At 41.4% G+C, this 18091-nt stretch overlaps 3 protein-coding genes and 1 long non-coding RNA gene across 14 annotated transcripts in view; 2 read left to right on the forward strand and 2 right to left on the reverse strand.

Annotated features, from left to right (window-relative positions):
* The window catches only part of stim1b (stromal interaction molecule 1b), a gene marked incomplete at its 3' end in the record, with an annotated part of 52296 nt that overhangs the window by 25432 nt on the left and 8773 nt on the right, over positions 1 to 18091 (forward strand). For 7 of the 8 annotated variants that reach the window (XM_084373416.1, XM_084373417.1, XM_084373418.1 and 4 more), the window contains one exon: positions 1 to 2501. The exons of the other annotated variant lie outside the window; for it this stretch is intronic. In XM_084373416.1, the coding sequence (XP_084229542.1) occupies positions 1 to 454 (454 nt within the window). Of the gene's footprint in view, positions 2502 to 18091 lie in introns of those variants that run through there. 8 annotated transcript variants of the gene reach the window in all.
* Positions 2355 to 11922, reverse strand: LOC311269348. 3 transcript variants are annotated; one of them, XR_014624079.1, is made up of 7 exons: positions 11776 to 11920; positions 11505 to 11600; positions 10159 to 10278; positions 4641 to 5120; positions 3404 to 3610; positions 2991 to 3097; positions 2355 to 2443 (listed from the first exon to the last, which is right to left on the reverse strand). It is a non-coding gene; the product is annotated as an uncharacterized lncRNA (long non-coding RNA). The 3 variants fall into 3 exon arrangements; XR_014624078.1 differs by having other exon boundaries at positions 3404 to 5120; positions 11776 to 11922; XR_014624080.1 differs by lacking the exons at positions 10159 to 10278; positions 11505 to 11600; positions 11776 to 11920 and adding an exon at positions 5447 to 5621 and having other exon boundaries at positions 3404 to 5120.
* dub (duboraya) lies at positions 6723 to 14449 on the forward strand. Its single transcript, XM_084373429.1, has 7 exons — positions 6723 to 6882; positions 10206 to 10295; positions 11508 to 11576; positions 11751 to 11819; positions 11933 to 12181; positions 13159 to 13701; positions 13809 to 14449. Exons 1-7 carry the CDS (start codon positions 6877 to 6879, stop codon positions 13836 to 13838), a joined length of 1056 nt encoding a protein of 351 aa, XP_084229555.1. The 5' UTR covers positions 6723 to 6876; the 3' UTR covers positions 13839 to 14449.
* The window catches only part of alg8 (ALG8 alpha-1,3-glucosyltransferase), a 26229-nt gene continuing 21287 nt past the window's right edge, over positions 13150 to 18091 (reverse strand). The window contains exon 14 of one of the 2 annotated variants that reach the window (XM_084373427.1): positions 13150 to 13231. The gene's annotated coding sequence lies outside the window, so the exon portion shown is untranslated. Of the gene's footprint in view, positions 13232 to 13824; positions 13914 to 18091 lie in introns of those variants that run through there. The other variant, XM_084373428.1, reaches the window with a different exon arrangement.

Here is an 18091-nt window from a genome sequence, read left to right on the forward strand (position 1 = left end):
GGACATCATGAACCGCTCAGACTCTGACTCCGCCCTCCCTCTCTCCCACGGCGAATCACGAGGCCTGTACGGGTCCAAGGCCTTCCTCCTTTCATCCAGGGTCCACCCCCTGCAGGGTCAGGGCTCCGGGCTCGGTGGAGGAGGAGGAGGAGGAGGAGGAGGTCTGGAGAAGAGCTCCAGCCTCGGGGAGCTGAGGGGCAACTCTGCTGCCGTCCTCGCCTCCGCCTGCTCCACCCGCTCCCTCTGCATCACGTCCGACGCCATCGACAGCCCGCTCGTCTTCGCGTCTTCCACCTCGTCCAGTCCGACGAGCAGCGGTCGGGGGACGGGCGGTCAGCTCACGCCCAGGAGGAGCCCTGTGGAGGAGGAAGGAGGCGAGGAGAGCGAGTCGTCCGTCAGCCGGAGGAGAAACGCTTTTAATAAGATCTTTAAGAAGAAGCAGGGACGTCACTGAACCGGAGGAACGTCTCAAAACTTACAGACTCATGATGAGATCTTCAACATGATGCACAAAACAAACGCTCACAGGGAACATCAGATGTAATGCTTCACTTTATCGCTTTCATTCAAGACGGACTCTGACACGACACCAGAGTGTCTCCATCAGTGAACGTCCTGCGTTCAGTCTTGTTTTACCTCGGTTTCTATCGCTCTGCCTCTTCACCTCCTCTTTCTTTCCACAGTTATTCCATCGTTACCTGGGGATAGTGACCGTGGGAACAATGCCTCCTCCTGTAATGAATGCACAATGACAGACTCACTTCGTTTATGCCGTAATTCATCGCTCATGTTTTGGGGGGAAAGCCCTGATGGCCTGAATATCAGTGAAAATGAGGTCATAAGGAACCAGTCTGAAGGTGGATGGTGTCATTTTTCTGTCTGCTGCCAGTTTAAATAAAATCTCTTGATGCCAAACAAGCTAAACGTCAGCCAAAGTCATTCAAGTCGACTTTACAGGAAGTGACTTAGTGCTGCATTTGACACACAGCCAACTGCTCGTCTGAAGTTAGAAACATTTGAATATTTCCGTCCCACATAACTTGAACGTGGAACGAATGCTCCAAAATCAAACGCTCGACAAGTCAGCCGTCAGTTTACCTTCAAACAGCCAGTAAAAACAGTTTGACTCAACGTGTTCGTGCTCCTCAGAGGAACAGACTGGACGTAAAGATTAACACTGTTAAAGAAGGGGCCGGTGTGCAGGGGATTGTGGGAAACTGAGGACCAAATCTAACGGCAGTTGTAGTTTTGGAGCGAATCAGGCTGCAGGTCTCTTCCAGTTTGTCTGTTGACGCGTGTGTCAGATGCATGATGGGAACACACATATTGTTTTGTAAATGCCTGTTTGTTTCATATGTTTATGTCAGAGTGGAGTTGATGATTTATTATCTGAAGGGTTTCTGATTTCATGATGGTGGTGCAGGACGGCAGCTCGATCGACACCTCCAGGGTTTTTACTCCACGGTCACTGGACCGACCTCAAGTGTGACGTCAGATTCATGACGTCGTTGACTTTTACCGTCAGTTTGTCAGTTTTAGATTGTGTTTTATTCTGAGCTGCAACGAGTCAATTAGTGGCGTCAATAAAGATATTTTATATTGTTTATAGATGAGGGCCGTCACGACATCAGATTTCCAATCGTGACCTGAAGAATTCACAATAATATTGTGATATCTACAGAAAATGTGAAAACACAAAGGAATTACCCTCAAAATACGAGTGCAGAGGTGGACAGATCGACTGTTACATAACTATCAGCTATATAAACGCGTATAAAAACAACTACTGAATGATTTCTGTTTTATGCTCAACTGTCGCCTACTATGACAAAACGAAAACAAAGAAACGGTTTAAGAGGCGATGTATTAATTACACAATATTATCATGTGTACCTTTTTAACACAATATCAATATTTCATTTTTAAATATCAGCTCCTTTAACATTGGCTTGTATTGTCAGTAAACACAGAAGAAGAAGTCGTTGTAGTCGTGCATCCGTAAACAACGTTTATCATTACTGTTGATTATTTTCTTGATTAATCGATCAGTTGTTTGATCTATAAATGTCAGAAAATGGTGAAAAATGTTGTTTCGTCCTCAAATGTCTTGTTCTTTCCACGACCCGAAGATATTCAGTTTACTGTCAAGGGACAGAAACCAGAAAATATTGTAGAGCAATAGCCGAGAATTTGACCTGCTTTTACTTAAAAAATGACTCAAACTGATTAATTATCAAAATAGTTGGCAACAAATCGATTAATCGTTGCAGCTCAGAGTAATTTTGGAGCTGAGGCTCGTCGTTGCTCATCAGTGTGGAAAGATCTGAAACAAAAACATAACGACTCACCGAGATACCAAAGAAGAAGTCTGCAGTCTGTCCACCATCATCCAAACAGAGCTCAGGTCAGTTTGTTTAACTTATTCTCACTGTTTGATGTTCACCTGTAGAGGAAATGTAAGATTTTACTTGGAGATGTCGAAATAAAAATGTGTCTGCACAGTTTGGAGTCAAAACACACACACCCACACACACACACACACCCACACACCCACACACCCACACACATGCACACCCACAGTCATAAATCAGCTGATGTGTGTGTTTTGTCCGCAGCAGGATGTTCAGAGGGATGTGAACTTTAAATCACATTAACTTTATTTACTCTGAACAAAGTTTAGTGTTTATTTAAAGAGAGCCGCTGTCAGTGAGAGCGGCTGTGTGAGGACTTCATTACCCAGAAATCCTGTCACATGACGCCAATAAACTAAACATCGTCCTCTTGAACTCGCTGGAACATAATTCAACATCTTAATATATTTAAGGCAAATTCAGTCATTGAGTCTCGTAGTCCACAGAACATTTCTGGAGCTCACAGTAAAACAGAGTTGCAGCATTTATTCCCTTTTTTTAAGCCGGAGATGATGACCGGATTTTATTAATTGGACGAACTTTGAATAAATGCATCAGATCAGGTGGATGGAAACTTACCGACTGTCTAAAAACTTCTGTTGAAGTTGAACATCTGCTTCTCTCAGAACAAACGTCAGAGCTGCCGACAGGAAGTGCAGCATGATCTTCAGATCACACCCAACAGGCTGAAAGAGATGTGAAAGTAAACATCAGTGAGCTGCTACACAAGCAGAGACACACAACTACAAACTGTAACATCATTGTGCTTCACACTGGTCAGTTACACACGTCTGGTTTTTAATTATTTTTTATTTTTTAACACCAAATCAAACCTGCACTCAGATATAATCTCACTGCCTCAGTGTGATTGTTCTCTTATCTCCAGTATCTGACAGACTCGTCGTCCATGTTGTTCTGTCTGAGTCTGATTAACACTCCTCAACATAATTAATCCACTGTTGACTCAAGTGGTGCGTTCACTGACCCCTCACCTGCTCTGGAGATCTGCCAGAAAGAGGCTGATGTTTAACCACCAGGTGGCAGCACAGAGCCAAACACCAGCAGACTGAGGAGCTTCACTTTGGTGCGTTCAGGGTCCGATTCTGCTGTTCTGCTCTTTCAAAGGTTCTGATTACATGACAACTCCACCTTAATGTGATCATCCGTCAGCTGTTTGTCTCCTCAGTCAGAACAAGTCACTAAACAAGAAATAAAAAAATATTAAAGTTTACATTCAGATTGAAAAAGTTTTTTTTATAAGGATTTACAGACGCGTCTCAATATAATTAAATGTGTTTAAGTGATGTGATTAAATAAACTCCTTAAAGTCACAAACTCTAGATTAACATTAAAATACAAGAAAACAGATCACAGGTAAATCTCAAGTCTTGATAATCAAGTCCCAGTCAAGTCTCAAGTCAGATTAACACGTCCAAAGTCAAGAGAAATAAGTCCTAGTTCAAGACCTGACAAGACTAAAGTCAAGACTAACAAGTCCCAAGTCAAGACTACAAAAACCAGAGCCAAGTCAAGACCATCATTTCCCCAGTTGAGTCACAAGAAAAGTCCAGAGTCAAAACCAACAAGTCCCGTCAAGCCCCAAGACGTTCTAGCTCCAAGTCAAGACCAGAGTCAAGTCAAGACTAATAAGTCTGAAGACGATTTACTGTTCAAGTCCCACGTAAAGTCAAACAAGTCCAGAGTCAAAACCAACAAGTCCCACTAATCAAGGCCCCAAGGTAAGACCAACAAGCTCCAGGTCAAGTGTATAGAGACCCAAGACTAACAAGTCCCTAGTCGAGCCCCAAGCTGAGACTAACAAGTCCAAAGTCAGATCCTAAGTAAAATCCCACAAGACCAGCAAGTTCTCAGTAAAGACAACAAGTCACATGTCAAGTCCCAACTCAAGACCAACAAGTCCTGTGTCAAGTCCTCAGTCAACACAAAACTGTCTCAAGTCAAGCCCAACAAGTCCCGAGTCTAATCTCAAGTGATCACCGAAAGTCTCAATTCAAGACTAACAAGTCTCAAGTGATAACCAACAGCTCCTGAGTCAAGTCCCGAGTCAACACCACGAGTCCACACCAGCTCGTCCGGCCTGACTCGACTGTTAGAAACAAACTTTTGGTAAAATATAAGAATGTTCTAATTCTTTGTTTTCTTCTGTTGATGTCTCACTGACAGCTGCTGTGACGTTGTGTAACGTCTTTCTGTTGGCACCAGTTTCACCTTATAAGGTTTCCCCCTAAAAAACGTGTCTTCCTGTCTTCACCCCTCCCTCCAACCACGTCCTGTGTTTCTGCTCAGCCGACAAACTGCTGACACTGATTGGTCAGATGATAAGCTGAGATGCACCTGAAAAGAGGATTATATTATTTTAATATTAACAGAGACCTTACGCTTTATTCTGTTTGTCTGTGAGTGGAAACAGTGCTCTATTCAAAACCTCACTTAAAAATCAGTTGTTTTAGTGGCAGTGTGTTTTTCTCTGCTCCTGCCCATGAATTCACCAGAACTGTCAGAGTGTCTCTCAGGTTATGCAACTGGTATTAAAGTTGGTGAAACTCAGAAGTGAAGAAACTCAAAAGAAGAAATGAAAGAAGAAATTTTCTCCCCTCGAGTGACTCAACTTCCCTTCAGAGCGCAGGAGACGTGCTGCAGGGCAACAACAGGCTGCAGGTTCCTCTTCAACCGAATTATCTGATATATCTGAAAAACACACAACACCAACTGTTACTGAGCCACGCAGGGGTGGACAAAATAACAGAAACACCTGAGCTGAGTGATTGAAGCTTATAATGAGAAGATGATGAAGTCTGTCAGAGATTCAACTTGAACTCTGTGGTTCAACTCTGAGACGTTTGTTGTGCTGTTGAGCAACTATTCTGTTGAAACAGCTGCACTGCATTCTGGTCCGGAGGGCATCAGACCTCTAGTCCAGAACCAGAATTGTCCTTGATTGATTTAAAATTTCAAGGACAAATTTGATAGACAACAAACCACAATAAGATCAAACTGCAGGACTTTATACTCACAAGTAACTTGACGATGATGGTTCAGTTGATTTTATGGTTCACACTGAAAACTTTATCGAGCAACAATAATGTTTTCAGTCTCATTTAACTTCTCTGATTTCAGTATAAGTTGACCGTCAATCTGCAGCGAGATTCAAATATCTGACCGCAAAGAAAATGAAGTGAAATCAGTTTAACAATAAACTGTCAGAGTTCACTGACACAATGAACTTAACTGGGAATTTAATAATTACACATCACCTCAAGCATCTTTCTCAGCGTTGTGTCTCACTGTATATCGGCCGATGAATCAGCTGAACATTATATTGTTCAGAAAATAATTAACAATCATGATCACGTGAGTTGTAGTAGTTAGATGACACATGAAAAACCTGATATGGTCCTTTTGAATTAATCTTATTAACAGTTAGCATTAGCATTTAGCATGCTAACATGCGCAATTGTCATTTTGAGCGTGTTGATGTTAGCATTTAGCTCAGTGTCACCTCACAGGCAGCATTTTATTAAAAATTCTGTATTATTATTTTATTTTTCTTAGTAGTAGTAGTAGTAGTATGAGTATTATTATTATTCCAATATATATGTTTAACCTATAATCATAATAATATTAATAACAATAATACTTTTTTATCTGAGTCATTCTCCTGTCGTTTCCCTCTCATCTTGTAGGTTTTGTCTTGTATGTTTTGGTTGTACATGATTGAGTCGACGCTTCTCGTATGAAATGTGCTTTAAAAACAACTTGACGTGTGTTTAAAGGAGCAGTCTGTAGTTTTTTAATGAGCAGAGAAAGATCTTCATTGGCTGCTTTTTTTCTGCCTAAACAAACTAAATAAACAAACTCTCTTTGTTCTCATAACCTGAATAAACAAACTGATCTTAAAGGACAACAAAATTTATACTGTTTTACTTTTTTACATGTGGCGGACCCTGCCACCTTTCTAGCTTCACACAGTGTTCTGGGACCTTATTTTCCTCTGAGAACAGCTTGTTTATTCACTTATGGAAAAAATTAATATTTCTGACTTATTACCTCATTCATATTGTAAATATAACAATTCTGTAAATTCTGTGTAATGCTCCTTTAACTGCAGCATCAATGAGCTGCTAGCTTTCTGTAGGTCCTTGTTGTTATTTACTGAGTTGTATCAGTGTTTACTGCCTGCAGCCTCACACAGTCGTATTAATGCTTCTTATGTCCCGTCATTGTCCTCAGTGAGACTGTTTAATAACTGAAATGACTCTTTATAAATCAACGTGAAGCGTCAGAACGAGCAGCAGACGCAGAGAAATGATCAGCATGAGAACATGAGCTGCTCTCTCTCTCTCTCTGTGTCTGTAGTGACTCTCGGTCTATATTTAACCTGCAGGCCAACGACTCGCTCACACATACTCGACATAAACGAGGCTGCTGACAGACGACGAGCAGGATGGAGGTAAAGCTCTTCTAAAGTTTAACTCTCTGCTCAGTGTGCGTGTGTGTGTGTGTGTGTGTGTGTGTGTGTGGTTGTGTGTTTGTTGTTTGTCTAACTTTTGTTGAAGTTTGGACAAAAGCCAAACAAACAGGAGTGAAGCTGCTGACGGTTCATCACTTTCACCAGACTTTTGATTCGGCTTCCAAAAACATTCTGACTTTTGTTTGTTTGTTTGTTTGTTTGTTTGTGCCTGATTTTGTTTTGCTTGTGATACAATAACAAATCTGCAGGGTAGATTTGGCAGCGTGGTGAACGACTGCACGGTTTCATCAGTGTGGCGCTTGAGGTCCTCGAGGTGTCTGCAGGTCGTGTGGTCTTCTCGTTACAGTATTTATACTTTGAACTGCAGCACTCGCTGTTTTCTGCGGTGTGAAACTACAGATTTATTGTAATTTCTTAAAATGTAAACTACAAATGATTTTTTCACAAACTAAATGCGTTTCAGAAATGTTTTCTCTGTTTAGCAGCTTAAATATTTGGTTTAAAAATATTTGTTCAGTCCAGTGTGTGGATGAGATATCAGATTCATCAGAAGATCGTGTTTCCCTCTTTTAAATTCCACGTGAACGCCATCGAAATCCGGATATCAGATCTTTCCGACAGCACTTGAACGCACCACATAGTTGTGGATCAGAGGACATTTCTCGCTTTGACAAACGTCTCAGACGTCCACGCATGAAATGATCCCACTCATAAAACATGAAGCCTGAAACACAGAGCGAACTTATTCTGATTGGAAGATAAAATTAGTAAAATACCTTTTAAACTATTTGTGAAATATTATATTTTGTTTATGTTCGTGTTAAACTTGTTTTAATTGTGTGAGGTTTGTGTTATTTGTCTGGAGTTTTATTAAATTAAATCACACATGCAGAGCAACATCAATGTGTGTGTGTGTGTGTGTGTGTGTGTGTGTGTGTGTGTTTACTGACCTGGAGGTTACTGCAGGTCACTGACGGCACATTAATTCAGATCTGCAGTGAGAAACCTGCACAGTCTCACAGTGATGACAATATACTGCATCGGTAATTATTTAAAAAAATAGTGAGTCACAATAATGGAATTTCTATTTTCTCAATTTCATTGGTTTATTGGTTGTTTTGTTTATTGGTTGTTTGTTTGTTTTGTCAGCAGATTTACAGAGAAACTACTTCACAGACTTTCATTAAACTTGGATGGAGGTTTGGTCTCGGCCCAGAATTGAATAGACCCGACTAACTTTTGGTGCTGGTCCTTATAAAAGGATGGGTCCAAGAATTTTTCCCTCACTTTGTTGAACACTGCTAGACAGGTGGGTTTTACCCAGATTTCTCGGGGAGTAAAGCGCTGATCATTGAGGCGTGTCGGTGGCTCGTCTCTACGAGTGAGAACAATTATATCTTTTGTAAAACTGTCGGCTTATTGACCTGCTAGCGACCGAACTGAACGTGTTTATTTTCACTTTTCAATATAGTTTTATTGAACAAAAGGTAACGAGAGGATTCAGTGAATCTGCTGGACCTGCTGTGAGTGGCTCGGATTAGCTTGGCTGGCTAGCAAGTTAGCAGGTAGCTCAACAACCACAGCAGTTATCAAAAAAGTCTTGCAATTAGTCAGTACGTCACAAACACTCCAGAAATAAATATTTCACACTGATGTAACTGCAGTTACTTTCTGGTGATGTCAGTGGAGGCACTCATCTCTACTGTGCTCGAATGTCAAAGCATCATGGGAGTTGTAGTTGTTGAAGAAACAAATGTAACGCTTGTTCATAATAAATACTGAAAGTGCTCTAAAGGACATCATAAGTTTTATATTTAACAGGATGAACGGCAGCTATTCTTAGTTTGAAAAACAACAGAAATGAGCACACACACACACACACACACACACACACACACACACACACACACACACACACACAGAAAGAGGAAGTGGTTTAACGGTTGTATTTTCACCACTTTCTGCCTTCAGCTTACAGGTTGAGTATAAACTGTGGAAAGAATGAGCAAGACTGTGTGTGTGTGTGTGTGTGTGTGTGTGTGTGTGTGTGTGTGTCTCCTCCAGGCGATGTGATTTCATTATCTGTTGAATGTCAGCAATGTGAGACCTTCAGCTGAAATGGACGTGGATCAACCCCACGTCAACAGCTGTGTGTGTGTGTGTGTGTGTGTGTGTGTGTGTGTGTGTGTGTGTGTGTGTGTGTGGTTGTCTGATCCTTTAATAGGCCTGTACTCTCCCTCCCATGTTTGAAGCTGCTGAGATTTTCTGTTTGCAAATTAAAAAACTATTTCAGGTCTGATTCACATGTCACAGTTTTAATTGGTGGGAAGCCAGTGAGGGATCGTGAACCCGTCGTTGCGTCTGCGTGGCCGCAGTCAATAAGAAACAGCTACTGTAACAACAACAGCAGGAGCAGCCTCGGTACAGCTGGGCACCTGATAATGTCCCGTTGTAAAATTTACTGATAGAAACCAGCAAAAGTTGTTGCTGGTGATTAATTATGTCTCATTAATTTAGATCTTTCATTCAATTTCTTTAGTCATTTATTTGAAATGTTAGCGGATGTGTATTTTTATCCCAAAGAAGTTCAGCTCATCATGAGCCTGTGCCACAGAACTGTTATAAATTAGTCAATAAATCAATAATGTCATCTGGGGCCGAATGTTTCCTCTGGATCAGATTGCAAAATGAACAAATTATGTATCAAACCATCTGTTGAGTACAGGAAATGATGACATCTAGTCTATTAAAAGAGAAGTCAACATGTGAATCAGACAGCTCTGCATTTTTGTCTGTTTTGATGCTTCCAGTTTAACGGGTCAGAAACGTGTGGCATGTTGTCATGTTGCCTCTGAGCAGAGTCTCTAATGAGCAGCTGCCGTCCTGATGACAACACTCACATTTCCCTCCTAACATGGTCACAACGCCACCTCAGACAGGAAGTAACCTGCAGCTCAGGGCGGGACAGGCAGCGGCAGTAAACCTGCTGGGAAGCTTGAACGATCAGCCGGTCACACGTGTGTCGTGGAGAATATTTCTTATTTTTACGTCTTTCAGTCGATTATTTGTGTTGAGAAATTCCTCGTGCCTTCAGCTCTGTTCTCATCCAGATGTCAGAAATGACAGTACGAGTCACGACTTATAAAATGATTTGATTGAATGCACAACTTAGATAATTACATTATTAGCTGCTGTCATCTTGATCTCATGGGGTTGTTACCACACACAACAGTTTATTTGTTTTGTTACATCTACCTGTCTCGTCACCTTACATCCTTTCCTTCCTTCCTTCCTTCCCTCAGGAGGAGGCTCCATCCCGGCGCTCTGTGGCTGAACTCGCAGGAAGATTCAAAGGCTCGGCTGCTCCACACGATGCTGCCGGACAGGAAACAGTGAGTCAACAGTCACTCAAAGCAGTGAAGAAAACAAAGACACAGAAAAATATAAAGACACTCAAAACAAACACAGAGACGCTTAAAATAACTGCAAAGGGAAACAAAACGACAACAGAAAGACCAACAAACACAAAGATGCTAAATAATTGTAAAGCCATAAAAAAAATACTAAGAGAAACAAAAACTACAAAGACTCAGAACGACTACAAAAAGACAAAAAGTGACTGCAAAGATGCAAAACAAGGGCAAAGAAATACAAAACGACTACAAAAAAGTACAAAACCACAACAAAAAGGCCAAAAATGAACACAAAGTTGCAAAATTACTGCAAAACTACCATAAAGATGCAAAACAGAGATGGGAAACGACCACAAAGAGACAACAAACAGTTGTGTCATCTGCTGTTGTTTTGGGGTATTTGGTTCTTTGAACGAGAGGTCGAGGGTCGTCTGTACGTCTGTTGTTTGATAAGCTGTCCGTGGCTGAAGGACTGAAGGACGCCAGAGTTACAAATAGTATTCAGTTATCACAGCGCTGAGATGACTGAGGTGTCGCAGCGTCCCTGAACACGTCTCAGGCACGTGTCAGTGTGCTGCAGCAGTGTGTGAAGAAGAAGAAGACAACAGGAAATGAGCCTCATGTTTCCTCCTGACACTAAGTCAGCGTGACACATTTCTCTTCCTGGTTTCTGCTATTTTATGTTCCATGATGTTGTGATTCCCTGCAGCCGCTGAAATATCTGTTTATTAGTAAAGAAAATCAGTTTCTGAAACTCTTTTAAATCAGTCAGGTAACTACAGGAAGAAGGTTTTACTGTAGTTGATCTGGTTTATACAACCGAAAGCCCACAACTACAATTATCACTTCATTTATAACTATTTTAATATGTTTTTGTAAGAAAATATGAATAACGCAGGTATTTAATCACCTGGGCCTCATTTGTTGAATGATGTTCGCTGCATTTTTTGTCATTTTGTCTAAAAGCAATTTTCTAAATTTTTATTTTAATTCTTGTTCTCGGATTTAAAACTACAACATTTTAAATCAGCTCATCTTTTGATCACAAAAATGTTTGTGGTCTCCTTTCACTGAAGACTGAGGCTGACCAAATATTACTAGATCTAACATTAAAATACTGCAAGTTATACATAAAGTCATTTGTTTGTCTGTTTGTTTGTTTGTTTGTTTGTTTGTTTGTTTGTTTACCAGGAGAAGCCGGTCAGACGTCGACCTCCTCGCTCCCTACAGATCCCCAAACCTCCCGGAGACGACCAGGAGGTGAGAGAGCGATGATGTCGTTCTCTAATAAACAAACCAGAACATTTTAAATATACAATAAAATACAGTTACCTGCTAAATACATCTCACCTGATGACAACAAGCAGGTGTTTGTTTCCTCTGAGCTCTGATTTGACAGTGTGTGTGTGTGTGTGTGTGTGTGTGTGTGAGCAGCCTACAGGTGTCACCTCTCCTGTACCTGCCAAAGCCAAGAGGAACTCTGCTCTGATCGAGAAGCTCCAGGTGAGTCCAGGTGGTCTCTGTTGGACTCTGCAGCCCTCTGCTGGTGTGGACAGAGAGCTGCACGCTGACATCACTCTGACATCACTGTGACATCACTCTCTCTCTCTGTACAGGCCAACCTGGCTCTCTCTCCCTCGGCCCTGCTGTCCTCTCCAAAGAGCCCCGGCTTCAGGCTGCTGCCTCCCGCCTTCCCCCCGGCCTCCCCCGGCTCCGGCCCCGTCACCGCGGGATCCACCCCGTCCACGGCGACCCCCACCAGCCCCGTCGCAGCGTCTCCGTCCACTGAAGAGGAACGCCCCGTCTCCTTTGAAGCCCCTCCCACTGTGGAGGAGGGGTCCATCCTGTCGAACGCCAACATCAAGGTGAGTCAGAGTTAAAGGACTGTTCCGCTGTTTTCATCAAATACTCTTTTTCCATTTTTCATCAAAAAAATAAATAAATAATTAACTCGGTCCCACGCAAGATTTTTTTTTTTCGCTTGGTTTCACACGCGAAAAATGTTTCTTCCTAAATTTTTTAATTTTTTTTCCACTCGATTTCACACAAGAACATTTTTTGTTACTTTAAAAACATTTTTTTTTAAAAATTAACTTGGTCCCACAAGAAACATTTATTATTTCTCCTGAAACATTTTTTTCACTCAGTTTCACCTGAAAAAAGGTTTCTGCCTAAAAGAGAAAACAAAATTCCCTCAGTTTCACGAATGAAAAACGTTTCTTCCTAAAAAAAAAAAGTAATTAACACGGATTGACATCAGAAAAATAAATTCTTCTAACAAAAAATAATGTTTTGTTTCTTGGTTTCACGAAAGAAATATAATTTTTTTTTATAAAAAAATAAAATAAAGAAATAATGAATTCACTTGGTCCCACTCGAGGAAAGTTGATTCCTAAAATTCCTAAAAATTTTACTCGGTTTCTTCCTAAAACATATTTTTTCCCCTCGGTTTCATAAAAGAAAAAAAAAGGAAAGAAAAAAAACAAAAATTCAGTTTTACACAAAAAAAAAAAAGTTTGTTCCTAAAATAAAAAAAGTATTTTCATTAAAAAAGAAAAAGTTCACCCAAAGCATTTTTTTCACTTAAAAAAAATCTTTCAAAACATAAAATAAAATATTTCACTGTTTCACACTCTCGCTTTGTGAGCGGACATTTTTGTAGTCCTAATTCTCTGGTAAAAAGTTCACACCAGTCCTGTGAACATGTGGTTACCAGGGGCGGAGCCAGCGGGGTGGCCGAGGTGCCCCCTTTCTTTAAAACTGTACCTCGACCCTGGTGGTAACATGAGAATCATGTAATGAGCTCACCGGTCTGTCTCTGCTCCCATTGGTCCTTCTCCAGGGCAGAGCTCGCCTCTCCATCCGGCGACGTCCTCCATCACGCCGTCACAGGAGGTCCAGCAGCGGAGACGAGCCTGAGGACAAAAGAAGAGAAGAAGATGGAGGAGGCGAGAAGGAGGGACGAGGAGAAGATCAAACGGACGAGGTGAAGGACGACAAGACAGACGAGGTGAAGGACGACAAGACAGAAGAGGTGAAGGACGACAAGACAGACGAGGTGAAGGACGACAAAACAGACGAGGTGAAGGACGACAAGACAGACGAGGTGAAGGACGACAAGACAGAAGAGGTGAAGGACAAGACAAACCCTTCACCGTGTCCTGAGAAGAATGAATCCCACGAAGAAGATCACTCAGAGACCAGCGTCGAGCCCAGAGAGGAAGAAGAGAAGGAGGAGGAGGAGGAGAACGGATCCACGGGAGGAAAGGAGGAAGATGGATCTTCTTCAGGAAAAAAGGAGGAGAAGAAAAACTCTGAAGAAAAACAGGAAGAACTGACTGAAGGAGCGACGAACACCGACATCAAAGAAGAAGAAAAGGTCGAGGTGATTAGTGACCACAACACAAACAGTAGAGACTCTGATTCATTCAACACGTGGACGGAAACATCAGCTTACTTCAGGTTTAACTGTTGTGTTTCTTTGTCCCGCAGGAGACGACGAGTCAGAGTTCAGTCCGATGAGTCACTCCGAGTCGGAGCGCCGCAGCCGCGGTGAGCCCCTGAGGTTCTGGGAGGGAGACCCTGCAGCAGCGGGGCCTGAAGGAAGAGGCCCGAGTGAGAGTCTGGACTCTGAACGGACCAACGCCGTGAAACTCTGAGCTGCTGCCCGTCACCAGACTGAAACTCTCTCGTTTCTCCAGTTTGTCTTGTAAAGAATCGCTGATCTTATTTAACTGAAGGTCCATCTGAATCTGAGTGAAGCGCAGCGTGAAGAGAAAACTCCTGAAAGCGACTAATGTGAATTTGTTTTTACTAATCCTCAAAGCCTTTTTACACTGCGACGCTGGATGTGTTCCTTTTTGTAAGAATATAATATTATTTTATTGTTTTCATGAATGTTTTCTTGCTGTTCGGTGCCTCCAGAGCTGTGACTGATGATGATGACGATGATGACGATGATGATGATGTGGTGTGATTTAGTGTCTGTTTGTGTATTTAAAGCACCAAAGCTTTCTGTGCAGCCAAATGTAAAGTGTCAACATGAAATCATTTCCTGTCTGTGTTCGCTGAGTCGCAGCTGCCAGAAGAGAAACCTGAAGCTTTATTCCAAAGATTCATTAAAAAAATACTTTTTCACAAAAACAACTCTGGAGCTTTTTGTTGCTTTAAAACTGAACAAAGACTCGTTTTAAACTGGAGACGTCACATTGAGCCTTCAGGTGTGAAAGTGAAATTAAAATTCATATTTTGGCTACAATCATGTTTATATCTTTAACATTTCACAGATTAAGTAAACTAACAAATATAGGCTACGTCTTTGTCCCCGTGTGTTGGCTGCGACCGTGTCACCACTGTCGTCGTGTGAACAACCGATTGTATCGCCCAGTTTATTAACAGCTGATCATCAGGATCAAACAGTCATAACATGCAAAACTCCGAACTTTGTGTCTGCAGTACGTCTTTGTGACACTTCAACGTAACTTGTATCCAAAATATCACAATTATTAGTGTAATCACTCATCAGATTACATTTGGAAACTGACTTTAATTAACATGATTTACAGATGAGTTATATAAAGACATTTTCTCTTTTTCTGCAATTATTTTTAAGACTTTTGATCATAATAAAGAACAAAGAAAAGGTAAAATCTAGTCAGACTAAATATCCTTGAAGCGTTCAGCCGTCAACAAAGCATCGTGTCTCTGGTCATACTCTAATGTCAGGTGTGAACTGTTGAACTAGCAGCTGTGATTGGATCACCCCAGACCACAGGTGATATTATAGTCTTCTTTGAAAAGGTGATCTTCGTGATGACTGGAGGGTTTTCCACAGCTGGCACTCGTCCACACGACTCAGTAACTCCTAATCTTTTACCAGGTAAAGACGCTCTGGAAGGAGACGCAGCGAGAGGAGGAAATCTGGCTGCTGCTGCTCGCTGAGTTTTAATCTGATTGTGGATTATCTCTTCGATCCTCTGATACACTCACATCAACCCCCACTGCCGCCCGAAATAAAACAGATCAACAGGAGGAGGCTGTTATTCTGGAAACTGAAGAGTCGCTGCCAAAAACTACAGACCTGCAGCCCAAAAGGCAAACTGAGCACACGGGTTTAAAACAGTGTTTTCTGTTTGTTTGTTTGTTTTTTAGGTTTTATTGCAGAAAAAACATCCAAATTCAAGTCAAAATCTCAAAGTTTCCAAAAATACCAAACACATTTTTGGGATAATAAGATCATTTCATTTATAAGTGCGGCCTCAGTTTTAGTTTATTTCTTAATTAAAGCATCACATAACTTAAAGGAAGCGTTCGAACAAGGAGGTACTAAAAATATTTGACCATACAAGGAGGGAAATGTGAAAAGTAAAGCGTTGGTGAGAATCACTCAGAACATGAACGTGGAGGTCGGAGGTGAGTTGGTAGGAAACGACTTTAATGTGAAAGTGACGTCTGGATGAATCTCGTCTGAATCTAAAGTGACTTTTCCACTGAGAGTCTAATAAAAGCTCTGATCTGAGCCGCCGGCAGGACGAGCTGCTGATCTGATTAACACACTCCAGCGTCAGATCAGCTGATCGTCCAACATCTTCTCAATGTCATTTATCATTTTCTGTATCATGAAGTTCTTCTGGACTCTTTTAGAAGTTAACATCTGATACGTTGAGATGAGATAACTCATCTGTTCAGTTAACATACAGAACCAATCACAGTGTTTGTTTATAATAACTTCCTCGTAGAAAACTCTTTCCTCATGTCTGCTTACATATAATTACATTTTTTTAAATGAGGCCTGTTTGATGCTTTAATATCTAATTAATGACACTTTCACTACAATACGGTCGGACGCTTAATTCACCTGTTGGGTCTGAGACTCAAGACAATGACAGCTCGAGTTGACCTCAAAGTCAGAAACGTTGCTGTTGTGTTATTTTGGATCCAACTGGATTTCTTGCACAGACTCTACTCCGCCTCTGATTGGCTCGTGTTTTTGTGTGACCAAAGCCTCGACAGTTTCATGGTCCTGGTTCTCCGTGCTGACAGAGAGGTGTACTCAGAAATCAGTTAGACTTGTACATTGATCAGTTTATAGAAAACCTGTAGAGACACTTAGTGGTGGAGACGTTTAAGTCATGTGACCGTGATGTCGTCTGTTTGTAGCCTAGCATTAGCTTCTTACTGCTACACATTTAATTTACGCTTCAAACATCACAGAGTGGAGTTCATCTGTGAATTATCTGGATGAACAGAACCTGAAGGATCAGAAACTTTGACACAGATTATTTTCTGCAATAATCCAAAATACAACTCAATAATCCCACAGAGGGAAGCAGGACGATGACTTCAGTTAGCCTGCAGACAAACATCATCTCTTCACCGCTCTGTGTTACATCTATTATGTTTTTAGACAAGAAAAAAAGTGATTTTTTTTTTTTTTAACAATTTTTTTCTGGAAATGTTGAAATAAGACACCAGATGTGACGGCGAGATTCCCAGTGTTCCTGTGAAGTTGTTAATATGGGTTTAAATGGTTTAACTGGATCACTACCAGCAGCTCCGAGCCTATTAGAGACCATCGAGAGCAGCTTCACCTCAGGAGGTCAAAGGTCACGACACTGAGATGAAACATTCAAATGTCAGCTCAGAAGGAAAAGAGCCCGACTCAGGTTGTTAATGATTGATCGATTAATGATGATTAAAAATGGATTAATGATTAATTAATAAATTAATCAGTATGGGCACAAGTACATCAAAAAGTATCCTGTTACTAATTAGAAATACTTATCAAATATATTAAAGTAAAACACTGGTATGAAACAATGTATTTCATTTAAACAAGTAATCTGTCATGTATAAAATAAAACAAGACATTCTGTACAAACTGATATTATCATATTTTAGCCGACTATCGATTAAAGAAACTGCTTAAAATTTGCATCCGTAGAAAGAACAGACTCATTAATCTAAACACGGTTTTACAATCTGATCAGGAGGAGACGATGGCTGAGCCTGACTTTATATCATCAGGAGGAGACGATGGCTGAGCCTGACTTTATATCATCAGGAGGAGATGATGACTGAGCCTGACTTTATATCATCAGGAGGAGATGATGACTGAGCCTGACTTTATATCATCAGGAGATGATGACTGAGCCTGACTTTATATCATCAGGAGGAGACGATGGCTGAGCCTGACTTTATATCATCAGGAGGAGATGATGGCTGAGCCTGACTTTATATCATCAGGAGGAGACGATGGCTGAGCCTGACTTTATATCATCAGGAGGAGACGATGGCTGAGCCTGACTTTATATCATCAGGAGGAGATGATGACTGAGCCTGACTTTATATCATCAGGAGGAGACGATGGCTGAGCCTGACTTTATATCATCAGGAGGAGACGATGACTGAGCCTGACTTTATATCATCAGGAGGAGATGATGACTGAGCCTGACTTTATATCATCAGGAGGAGACGATGGCTGAGCCTGACTTTATATCATCAGGAGGAGACGATGGCTGAGCCTGACTTTATATCATCAGGAGGAGACGATGACTGAGCCTGACTTTATTACTTTACTTCAGCACAGTACTTGAGTAAATGTATTTAGTTACTTTCCACCACAGTTTGACGCATCATGATGGGGCAGTTCTGAGAAACCCGTCTGTTGAGGGAGGTTCTGGGGAACCTCTCCGTCTGAACCAGGACACCCAGGTGAGTCTCTTACATAATCCTTCAGTTTCCAGGGCCATCCCCGCTCCTTCACCTGAACTGAG

Source organism: Pagrus pagrus (genome assembly GCF_965226575.1).
Source record: "Pagrus pagrus genome assembly, chromosome: 14".
NCBI lineage: Eukaryota > Metazoa > Chordata > Actinopteri > Spariformes > Sparidae > Pagrus > Pagrus pagrus.